This window comes from Pseudorca crassidens, chromosome 20, assembly GCF_039906515.1.
Source record: "Pseudorca crassidens isolate mPseCra1 chromosome 20, mPseCra1.hap1, whole genome shotgun sequence".
Taxonomy (NCBI): Eukaryota; Metazoa; Chordata; class Mammalia; order Artiodactyla; family Delphinidae; genus Pseudorca; species Pseudorca crassidens.
This window is the reverse complement of record NC_090315.1, coordinates 8,595,452-8,607,247: the sequence shown is the minus strand read 5'-3', so window position 1 is coordinate 8,607,247 and position 11,796 is coordinate 8,595,452. Positions and strand designations below refer to the sequence as shown.

The following is an 11,796-nucleotide window of genomic DNA, read 5'->3' as shown; positions in this document are numbered from 1 at the left end:
CGGGGCGAACCTCAAGGGGCTGCTCTTTCCTTTGTGGACGTGGCGAGGGGCGCCCTTGGCCCGCCCAGCTCTCATCGGCCCCGCCCCATGAGGCCCTCAAGAGCGCTCATTGGTAGGAGGGCGGGCCTCTGCGCTGCAGGAGGCGGGGCCTGGCTGGAGAGCAGCCAAATTGGGCATCTTTTTGGAGAACTCGGAGTGGAATTTAGAGAGCGAAGTGAAGCTGCCTGACCGGGTAAAGGGAGGCGGGGGCGGCTGCCCTGCCCAGCGAGGACGGTTCGGGTCCACTTGGGTGGAGGATTGGGGACCAAGCTGAAAGCGATGCCCGGGGGCCTGCATGATTTCTTTCTGGCCACGACCCCGCCCTGAACTATGCTTGGGAATTGCGCCACGTCTCCCGCTTGAATCCTCCCCACTTGCGGCCCTGGTACGCCTCTGGGACTTCCTCAGAGGATTCGGTCCCCACAGCTGGCTTAACCTCAGAGAACCCCGCCTCCCTTCTCCCCTTCCTGTCCCTTCTTGAGCTCAAAACTTTGCAGCCAGCTACCAACTCTCTGTCCTGTCCTAGGCTCCCCCATCCCCATCCTCCTGTCTCGTCTCTGTCCTGTTCTCTGTGACCCCTGACTCCTAGCCTCCACCACTCCTCAGGGACTGATGATGTGGCAACCGTCACTTCTGCTGCTGCTGTTGCTGCTCAGGCGCGGAGCCCAGGGAAAGCCATCCCCTGACGCCGGCCCTCATGGCCAGGGGAGGGTGCACCACGCGGCCCCCCTGAGCGAGGCCACTCATGATGACGCTCACGGGAACTTCCAATATGATCATGAGGCTTTTCTGGGACGAGAAGTGGCCAAGGAATTCGACCAACTCACCCCAGAGGAAAGCCAAGCCCGTCTGGGGTAGGAGAGAGATGGAGGGGGAGGAGGATTCAGGGTTGTAATTCTAAAGAGGGAGGAGGTCAGGGGAGGCCTCGATGAGAGGGTAATATATGAGACACGTGGGTGTATGGGGGAATAGCATTCCAGGCAGAGGGAACTGTAAGTGCAAAGGCCCTGAAGCAGAATCGGGCCTGATGTGCCTGATGTGTCTGAAGAACAGTGAGACCTATGTGACTGGAACCCAGTGAGTGGAGGGAGAGAGTAGAAGGTAGTGGCAGAGAGAACAAAGGGGTCAGGTTGTGCAGGGCCTTTGGGGCCACAGTGAAGTTTTAAGCTTTTCTCTGAGTGAGATAAGGGCTGTGGGATGGCTCTGAGCAGAAGGAGGACGTGAGCTGACTTAGGCTTTAACAGGATCCCTCTTGCCATGCAGGGCACAGACTATAGCGAGCAAGAAGCAGGGAGCCCAGTGAGGAAGTGACTGCAGTCTTCCAGGTGGGAGAGAAGAGACTAGGGTCACCAGATTCAGGGTGGAGATAGCGGTGGTGGCCAGGTCTGCTGGCTGGGATATTGTGCATGGATGGGGTTGGGTGTAGAAAGGACGGGGGAGGAAAAGCAGTGATAGACTTACACATAATACAATGCCTGGAGCTGTTCAAAGTGCTTTACGAGATTTAAGTCGTTTAATCCCCACACGGATTATGAGGTATGTTCTGTTATTTATCCCCATTTTACAGAGGGGGAAACTAAGGCACAGACAGGGTAAGTGACTTGCCCACGGTCACACAGCCAGCAAGAAGAGGTGGCAGGATTTGAACCTAAATGTCTGGCTCTAGAGCCCAAACTCTTAACCACCGCTGGAACCTCAGGGTAGCCGGACCCCTACGAAACAGAGCAGAGACAGCCTAGCGAGGGAGGAAGGGATCAGCGACCTGGGCAGGGCCATCTCAAATTCAATTCTGGGGACTGGTTTGCGGGGATTTCGGGACGGTGACAGGAAGAAGGGCTCCACGTGGCCTGTGTTAGCGCTTGGGCGAGAACACAGACCAATGACGGGGCATTGCCAGGGGAGAGGGATGGGACCTGGGAGCCGAGAGGCGTGGCTCGAGAGACGGGGCATGAGGTGGGGGCCTAAAAGGGCTTGACATGTGACATGGAGGTGTACAGGATCAGGCTGGAGCACGGGGAGGAACGGGTGGAAGCCGAGCCTGCAGTGTTGGGGCTGATGGTTGGGGCAAAGCCTGATAACGGCTGGGAAAGACTAGAGAAAAGGGGCGAGTCGCAGCATACCTCGGGGCTGCAGGGATACGGGCCTGAAATTGACGCTCGCAGCCCGGGAGGGGGCCGAGCAGAGGCCGGGGCTAGAGGGGCTAGAGGTTCTGTAGACTGGCAGAGCCAGGGGAAGGGGGCGGGGCCTGAGACGGCAAGAGGTCTGGAGAGTCTGTAGCCGTGGCAATCGGAGTTCAGAGTGAGTCTTGGGACAGGGAATCTGCGGGCGAGGGGCACGGTGTGACTCCCTGCCCCCTGCCCCCCTCCCCAGCTCGTTCAAGCTAGAGATGGAGCACGTGCAGGCCAGAGTGGAGAGTGAGACCCTGGATTGTCATAGGTCCTTTACCCAAGCGAGCATGTCGTGGACCGCAGTGCCAGCCACAGGCCCGCCGCGTCTCGGAAAGGGCGTTATTGCCTCTGGGAGCGGACCCTGGATTAAGGGGGGGCAGAGCCCTGAGGAGGGCGTGGTACCGGGATTGACAGGCGCCTCCTCCCAATTTGCTGGCGACTCAGGGACAACATTTTCAGCCCTATGTGGGGGTGTGTCTCGAGTTCCTGGAAGAAGGCGGGACCCGGGGGTCGGCGGGGCCCGAGACTGACGTGTGCCCCGCCCCGGCTCGCAGGCGCATCGTGGACCGCATGGACCGCGCCGGGGACGGGGACGGCTGGGTGTCGCTGGCCGAGCTCCGCGCGTGGATCGCACACACGCAGCAGCGGCACATACGGGACTCAGTGAGCGCAGCCTGGAACACGTACGACACAGACCGCGACGGGCGTGTGGGTTGGGAGGAGCTGCGCAACGCCACCTACGGCCACTACGAGCCGGGTACGCGAACCGACCCCTGCTCCCCACACACACCATGACCCGGACCTTTTTGACACCTTCATCCTGAGAACGTTAAGCCCGTTAACCAGATTCATGACCTTTGACCTCCGACCCTTGACCAGGGTCTACCCACTTCTAGAACCCCATCACCCTGAAACCCCCAACACTTTATCTCTGGTTTCTCGTTCTGACATCCACTGGGGAACTTCAGATCCTTGACCAGGGACATCTACCTCCTAAGCCCTATCGGCCTGACCTTTGATCTCTGACCTCTCATCCTGAGAGCCCCAAGCCATTTATTCCTCCTCTGCCTCTGGATTCCCTCCTCTCCAACCCCATGCCCCAGTCCTCGGCCCCCCACGGCTCTTATCCACTCCCTCCTGGACCCTCAACCCAGCCTCCGCCTCCAGCCTGTCCCTCGCATACACCCAGAGGGATCTTTCCACACTCAGAGCTGACCTTGACCTTCCCCTGCTCACAGCCCCCCATGGCTCCCCAGGGTCCCCAGGAGAGAGTCTTAGCTCCTCAGCCCAGTCTCACCCAACCATCCACCATCGTTTTTCTGCATTTTCTGCCCCAGCTAAATGGATCTTCTGCAGTTTCCCCGAACTCACAGTGCTCTTCAAACCTCTACACTCTGCACATACTGTTCCCTTTGTTGAAAATGTCCTTCCCCTCCTCTGTGTCCAGCAAGCTGAGTCAGTATACTGCACCAGAGTGTGACTTCAGGGCCCAGTGGGCCAGTATCAACTCAAAGTCCATCCTTCCTGGCTGCGTGACCTTGGGCAAGTTATTTCCTCTCTCTGACAGTCAGCTTTCTCCTTCATAAAGTAAGAATAAATGAAAAAACGGAATTCCCTGGAGGTCCAATGGTTAGGGCTTCGTGCTTTCACTGCCAACCGTGCGGGTTCAATTCCTGGTCGGGGAACTAAGATCCTACAAGCCGCTCGGTGCAGCCAAAAAAAACCCCCAACAACAACTACTACAAAATAACTCATTTTGCTTGCTTTTTGTGAGAATTAATTGCAATTTTGTAGATAAAGAGCTTAGCACATAATAAGCTCTCACTACAAGGTAGCTACTATTAATTATTATTATTTCGGTGGAGGTCTCCCTGCCCTGACTCCCCAGAGTTAGATTCCTTTGTCTTTTTTTTTTTTTTTTTTTTAATTTTTGGCCACACCCTGCTTCATGTGGAACCTCAGTTCCCAGACCAGGGATTGAACCCGAGTCCCCTGCATTGGAAGGTGGAGTCTTAACCACTGGACCACCAGGGAAGTCTCAGATCCCTTTGTCTTAAAGCATATCCCACCAAGATCCCTCCTTCCCCAGGTGAAGAATTTCACGATGTGGAGGACGCAGAGACCTACAAGAAGATGCTGGCTCGGGACGAGCGGCGTTTCCGGGTGGCTGACCAGGATGGGGACTCAATGGCCACTCGGGAAGAGCTGACGGCCTTTTTGCATCCTGAGGAGTTCCCTCACATGCGGGACATCGTGATTGCTGTGAGTGGGGGCCTGAGGAACGCTGCTTCCCACCTCCCTCCCGGGACCCAGGCTTCTGATGCCAGGACTAGCCTCCCAGCACTTACCTTCGGGGCTCCAGTGCCCACCCTTCACCCCCCCAGTATCTAATCTCTCCTGATCTGGCCTCCACCTTTCTGTGCTCACATCTGGGGTCCAGGCACCCAGCCTGCCTTCAGAAAACCACATCCCCCAGCAGTGCCTTAGATAGCCCCCATCCTGGCTGAACCCCAGGAAAATCCCAACCCCAGACATGCAGTGTCCACTCTGAGGCCATTCCTGCTGGCCCCCCATCTTCTATTACTTTATATATATATATATATATATATATATATTTTTTTTTTTTTTTTGCCAACTCTGTCTCTATTTTAGAGTGGCAGGATTTTTTTCTCTTCTCTCTTTTCTTTTTTTTTCCATTAGACTTTAATTGCTAGAGCCATTTTAGGTTCACAGCAAAATTGAGTGGAAAGTCCAGAGATTTCTCCTGTACCCCCTGCCCATGCCAGGTGTAGTTAACTTCTTCCACCCAGTGGGGTTTCAGTACCTATAAGACAGCTCAAAGGACATGGCTCAGAATATTATCTATAGCCCTTGAAGAGGAACTAAAGGGTCCTTGACTATGCTTAATGACTAAACTAATAATATTTTGTTCTGTTTGACTGTTTTCCTTTGTTTCTGCATTTTCTCAGCCCTGATGCCTCTTTCTCCCCAGGAAACCCTGGAGGATCTGGACAAGAACAAAGACGGCTATGTGCAAGTGGACGAGTACATCAGTGAGTGGGACCTGATTCTCTTCCCAAGGAGGCCTGTCCTCTCCCAAGCATGGGTGGCAGCTGATATATATCAGCCATTAGAACGAAGGCTCTCTGAAGTGGGGCAGGGTTGCTGCCTGGGTCCATCCATCCACCCAACATTTACTGAGTATCCACTGTGGGCCAGGCCTAAGGAACATTTACTGAGCACATATATTTCCTGGGCCCAACAAATCTTTATCAAACACCCTTTGTGTGCCAGGCTCAGGAAACATTTATTGAGTCCCTTCTGTTTGCCAGACCGCAAAAGCATTTATCAAGCACCTACTGTGTGCCGGGCCAGGAAACATTTATCAAGCACCTACTGCATGTTGGTGGTCGAGGATAGAGCAGAGAATATCACAGAGAAGGTCCGTTCCTGGGAAAGTGTGGAGTTTCTACAAAATCAGGGCTCAGGAGCTGTGTTTGGTTGGGATAGGATGTCAGGGAAATTGTCTTGAGCCTGCATTTACACAGCAAATCCTGCATCTCCTGTTATTCAGGATGTCGGGGAGCCCTCAAGACACCCCCCAGTTCCCCATTGGTTCTGCCTCTGTCCCTGTCCTCAGGGGTACAAAGAATTTGGTTGAAGGGAGGCTATTAAACGTGGAAGTCTTTAAAGTTTGAAAACATTGCTTTATAGAATGCTTTTATGGAACAAACCCATAGGCAAGACATTTCAATTTAAGCATCATTTATTTTTTTCTGAAGAAGATAGAAGTCTCTCTCTCTCTTTTTGGTCAGAAAGAACTCCAGGGACTTCCCTGGCAGTCCAGTGGTTAGGACTCGGTGCCTTCACTGCCATGGCCACAGGTTCAGTTCCTGGTCGGGGAACTAAGATCTCGCAAGACGCACAGCATGGCAAAAAAAAAAAAAAAAGACGTAAGACCATTAAAAAAAAAAAAAAAAGCAAGGCTGAAGGCTAAGTGGGTAATTGTGTGCCTGGCACACCTGTTCCATCTTTGAGGCCATCCCTCCCTGTGACAGCCCCCTGGCCTGGCCCGGGAGTAGAGGAAGGCATTCTGTCCTCATTATGGTGGCTTTGTGTCTGGTATAAAAAGACTTGTCAGGTTGTAATGTCTTCCAAATGTATCTGTGGGCCCTTGGGGTGAAGAGCTTTTCAAACATTTACAAATAATTGCAACAAAGGAGAGGCTCCTAGCATCTCCAGGGATGTTCTGGGTGTGGTGAGCTGTTCAAAGTGTGGCTATAGGGGATCTCCCACTATGGGTGCCCCCTATGTGCCAGGCACTGCACCACACAGCGCACACTCTGTCTCATGCGTGTGTCGATCAAATGGATGGATGATTCAATCAATCCCATGACCAATCAATGAAGCCAATTTCACCTGCAGCATAACGATCACCTGCAAGTCGGGTTTGTTATCAATTCCATTTAACAGAAGAGGAAACTGAGGTGAAGGAAAGTGAAGTGGGTGGTCCGAGGTTCCGGGCTCCAGGAGTGTCAGGGCCAGGCTGGGAGGCCCCAGGAACTGCCCCTGATGTCGCCCCCTCTCACCCCCCAACCCCAGCGGATCTGTACTCGGCAGAGCCCGGGGAGGAGGAGCCAGCCTGGGTGCAGACGGAGCGGGAACAGTTCCGGGACTTCCGCGATCTGAACAAGGACGGGAAGCTGGATGGGAGTGAGGTGGGCCACTGGGTGCTGCCCCCTGCCCAGGACCAGCCGCTGGTGGAGGCCAACCACTTGCTGCACGAGAGTGACACAGACAAGGTGCAGGGGCGCAGGGGGATGATGCTGGCCCGGTGGGCAGAAATGACCAAAACGTGGGCCTGGGACTTCGGGGTCCCTATTTGGCTGGAGAAAGAAAGAGGGACAAAGATGGAGGTGGGGAGGGAGAAAAGCAGGAACAGAGACCCAGGAAGAGGGGGACGGAGACCATGGGAGCCATACTTGGCTCCAGGGAGGAGTCTCACAGGCAGGGCCCCGTGGCATCCCGCTGACCTCTGACCCCCCTCTCAGGACGGGCGTCTGAGCAAGGCTGAGATCCTGGACAACTGGAACATGTTCGTGGGCAGCCAGGCCACCAACTATGGCGAGGACCTGACACGTCACCACGATGAGCTCTGAGCCCCAGCGTGCCCACTGCAGCCTTGTCGCCCCATGGGCTGACCCGCAGAAGGGCCCCAGTGGCCAGGGCCCCCTGTCCGGCCCTGAAGGATGCGGACACAGCCTCCGGTGTCCCCCTGCTCCTGGGCTCTCATGGACCCACAGGGTCAACTTCTCTCCCTGAGACATCGCAGCCCCCCCAGATCCCCCCAAGGGCTCACAGACCCAAAGTGAGGGACCATCCACTTCTCACTGGCAGAGTCTCCCCGCCCAGACCAAGGCCCCCTACGCCAAGCTCAGTCTGTAAGAGCCTCCACTAACCCCCAGCTCTGAATCTGAGCCTCACACCACAGAGACGAGAAACACTCCCCCAGGTGCCCCGAACTTGCCCCCAGCACTTGCCCAAAGGATGCCTCCTCTCTGCCAGGGAAGCAATAAAATCTAGTGCTGGGGCCCCATATGTGTGTCTCCCTGAGGGGGTAACAGGGGCCTTGGGGGCTGTGGCTGGGAGAGGAACATGCTGGGAGTTGGGGGGCTGTGGGCTGAAGGAGGGGACAAGGCATTTGAAGAGGGAGCTCTGGGGGTTGGGCAGGGTTTGAGGTCGTCCCTGGAAACAAAAAATAAAACTAGAGGGCAGAAGACCTAAATAGACATTTCTCCAAAGAAGACATTCAGTGGCCAACAGGCACATGAAAAGATGCTCAGCATCACTAATTATTGGAGAAATGCAAATCAAAACCACAATGAGGTACCACCTCATGCTACCAGTCAGAATGGCCATCATTAAAAAGTCCACAAATAATAAATGCTGGAGGGGGTGTGGAGAGAAGGGAACCTTCCTACACAGCTGGTGTGAATGTAAATTGGTGCAGCCAATGGAAAAGAGTATAGAGGTGCCTCAAAAAACTAAAAATAGAACTACCATATGATCCAGCAATCCCACTCCTGGGCATGTAACCGGAGAAAACTAATTCGAAAAGATACATGCACCCCAATGTTCATTACAGCACTATTTACAACAGCCAAGACATGGAAACAACCTAAATGTCCATCGACAGATGAATGGATAAAGAAGATGAGGTACATATATACAATGGAATACTACCCAGTCATAAAAAAGAATGAAATAATGCCATTTGCAGCAACATGGATGGACCCAGAGATTATCATACTAAGTGATCTAAGCCAAAGACAAATATTATATTATCTCACTTATATGTGAAATCTAAAAAATTATACAAATGAACTTATTTACAAAACAGAAACAGACCCACAGACACAGAAAAACTTATGGTTACCAAAGGGGAAAGTGGGGGGAGGGATAAATTAGGAGTTTGGGATTAGCAGATACACAGTACTATATATAAAATAGATAAACAACAAGGACCTACTGTATAGCACAGGGAACTATAGTCAGTATCTTATAATGACCTATAATGGAAAAGAACCTGAAAAAGAATATATATACAGCTGGATCACTTTGCTGTACACCAGAAACTAACACAACATTGTAAACCAACTATACTTCCAAAAAAAAAAAAGAGTGAACCCTAATATGTCTATACACTTTAGCTAATAATGATGTATCAATACTGATTTACCAATTATAACAGTGCCACACTAGTGCAAGATGTTAATAGTAGGGAAAACTGGGAACTCGCTACTGTCCACTCATTTTGTAATAGGGAAGAACTTTTGTATTCTATTACAAGTTAATCACTAAAGGGATTTTGCCTTTAAGCTTAAATCATACATAATAATCCATCTCGGGGAGCCCTGCCTCCCAGGTGACGAGCATTAAGCTAAAACACCTTTGTTTAGCTCAAGGGAAACCTCCTGACCAGGCCCACCTGTGAATGGCTGAGGGAAGGAAGAAATTAACACCTCCTGAGTCTGACCCGGAACCAGGACTTTCTCTCTCCCCTTTTAGTATAAAAGGAGCCTGAATTCTAACTCGGGGAAGATGGTTCTTTGAGATGCCGGTGCACCATCTTCTCAGTGTGCTGGCTTTGTGGATGAAGTCACTATTCTTTGCCCCAAGGACTCATCTCTGGATTTATTGGCCTGACGTGGGGCAAGTAGTACCAATTTTTGCAAAGCCTGCCAGGAGCCTTGCAGCAGCTCATGGCCAACCAGCCCCGGTTGGGGAATTTTCGGGTAAGGCCCTAGCAGCTGCCGGGACCGCTTGTCCTGAGGATCTTCCCTTCAAAATTCCCCAAAGCGGCACCATCTGACCCATCGCTTGGCAGTGGGAGCAAGAAATTGACCTGTGGGAGCCGACAGGCTCCATACAGCAGGGTAAGTAGTTCTGGTGTGTACAGCCGGAAACTTTTTCCTCCACTTGGGGCTTTTTCCTCCGGAATAAGCCCGTTTGTTTTGTATTTGAGCGGGGGTACCCTGTTGGAGAGAGGCAATAGCTGGACTTTTCCCCGATTTGTGAATGGGATCGTTTGTTTCTTTGGATGCTGGCGTTTGTGTGCACTGTTTGTGTTTTGTTTGTCTTGTATTTCTGTCTTTAAAAATTGGGGAATGGGGCTTCCCTGGTGGCGCAGTGGTTGAGAGTCCCCCTGCCGATGCAGGGGACACGGGTTCGTGCCCCAGTCCGGGAAGATCCCACATGCCGCTGGGCCCGTGAGCCATGGCCGCTGAGCCTGCGCGTCCGGAGCCTGTGCTCTGCAACGGGAGAGGCCACAGCAGTGAGAGGCCCGCGTACCGCAAAAAAAAAAAAAAAAAATGGGGGAATGTTTCTACTATCCCTAAAGAAAGTCCTCTGGGGTGTATTTTGGGTAGGTGATCTGATTACAGCTATTAATCCATGACTGAGAGGAAGATGATATTTCATGGTAACAATGTGTGGCCACAGTACCTGTTAAGATCTCCACGAGAGGGCTAGGGAGGGTTATCTTGGGACCCTGTGCCCCATGTAACGTCACCCTTGCTGTGGTGTTAATTCCGTTGCCTGCAGTCTCCTGTGTTGTTGGTCTGGATCCAACAGCTCTCCAAGGAGTCGCGTTGCGTGAGGGTTGAGTTGATGGCTCTTGTGATATGTAAAATCCCGTGACCAAACTTGAGGGTTTATTTAGGTTTTTGTTTGTTGTTAGGGGTTTTTCATTTCATTTTGTTTTGGTACCATTTTTTCATTTACAGATTGATGTCAAATGAAGGAAAGGAACACACACACACACACACACACAAACACCTGTCTGTTCTTGTCCAGAAGTGGGACATTCCCAGGGAGAAGAGAAAGGTTCCACTTGGTTCCTAAAATCACTGAGAGGCCCATCCCAGAATTCAGCCTGGTTGGTGGAGGCCAAGGCCAACAGGCATCCTTTTAATGGTTAGAGATGCTTCCTCGCTATTCATGGTTTTATGGTTGCCTTTGAATGGCTCTGTGGTTATTCTGTGGAGAAACAGGGAAGAATGATGAAATCCTCTAGGTGCAAGCATTTGTGCTACTACATTAGGGTGGGAAAAGTCAGACAGTTGTCACTTTATGGTAATAAAAACCCAAGGGAACATCTGTCGTACAGCAAGAAAAGGAGTGAGGGGGACTCAACACAAAGGAACCTGCCCTACCGAAGATCAGCAAATAGACTTAACTCAAATGCTTCAAGCTGCAGGAAATTTCAGATACCTGCTGGTGTTTGTGGACACGTTCAGAATGGGTGGAAGCATATCCCACCTGGACAGAAAAAGCCTCTGAAGTGGTGAAAGCTCTCCTTAAGGATATTATTCCCGGATTAGATTGTCTTACACCCTTCAAAGTGACAATGGACCTGCTTTTGTCTCCAGTATAACCAAACAGGTGTCTGAAGCCCTGCAAATTAATTGGAAAGTCCATTCCTCCTGGAGACCACAATAAACAGGGAAAACCCAGAAAATGAATCATACGTTAACAAGAAGCATTGCTAAAATATGTCAAGAGACTAATTTAACTTGGGATAAGATCTTGACAGTAACTGTTTTGTTTTATCCGGAGTTTATAATTGTTATCTGTGGGAGGGTTGGAATTTTAATCCAAGTGTGACTCAAAGCTTTTAATTATAAACATGATGACATACTGCCCCCTAGTGGCGGACTGTGGAGAATTGGTTTAGGAAGGAGTAGGGCAAATTTGTAGCTCTCTGAGGGCTGCATGTTTGAAAACATTTTTTTTTAATCAAAATAATACTCATACATAGCAACAAATTATTTTTATGGAGAAACTTATGATAAATAGCTGCTCAGCACCCGGTCACTCTTAGTGTCTCTCCCCAGGTTTGTTGTTTTTTTTTAATCTTTTGCACATTTTAAATTTTGGCAATATACTCGTAGGATACAAAATTCTAAATACATATGATGATACTAAAACCAAAGCCTTCCTTCCACGAAGGTCGCCTCTTCTGGCAGCCAGTGTTTTTCTCAGGGAGAATTTACACAGAATTAAGCAAAAAATGCACAACTTGTTTTAC

General features: G+C 51.2%; 1 protein-coding gene across 4 annotated transcripts; it reads left to right on the top strand.

Annotated features, from left to right (window-relative positions):
* Positions 1 to 78: 78 nt before the first annotated feature.
* Positions 79 to 7,803, top strand: RCN3 (reticulocalbin 3). Of its 4 annotated transcripts, none has more exons than XM_067718485.1 (7): positions 79 to 232; positions 646 to 893; positions 2,762 to 2,964; positions 4,297 to 4,469; positions 5,200 to 5,260; positions 6,810 to 7,009; positions 7,259 to 7,803. In XM_067718485.1, exons 2-7 carry the CDS (start codon positions 652 to 654, stop codon positions 7,364 to 7,366), a joined length of 987 nt encoding a protein of 328 aa, XP_067574586.1. In that variant the 5' UTR covers positions 79 to 232; positions 646 to 651; the 3' UTR covers positions 7,367 to 7,803. The 4 variants fall into 4 exon arrangements, with proteins under 4 accessions (XP_067574586.1, XP_067574585.1, XP_067574584.1 ...); XM_067718484.1 differs by lacking the exon at positions 79 to 232 and adding an exon at positions 239 to 424 and having other exon boundaries at positions 6,828 to 7,009; XM_067718483.1 differs by lacking the exon at positions 79 to 232 and adding an exon at positions 239 to 424.
* The last annotated feature ends 3,993 nt before the right edge of the window (positions 7,804 to 11,796 follow it).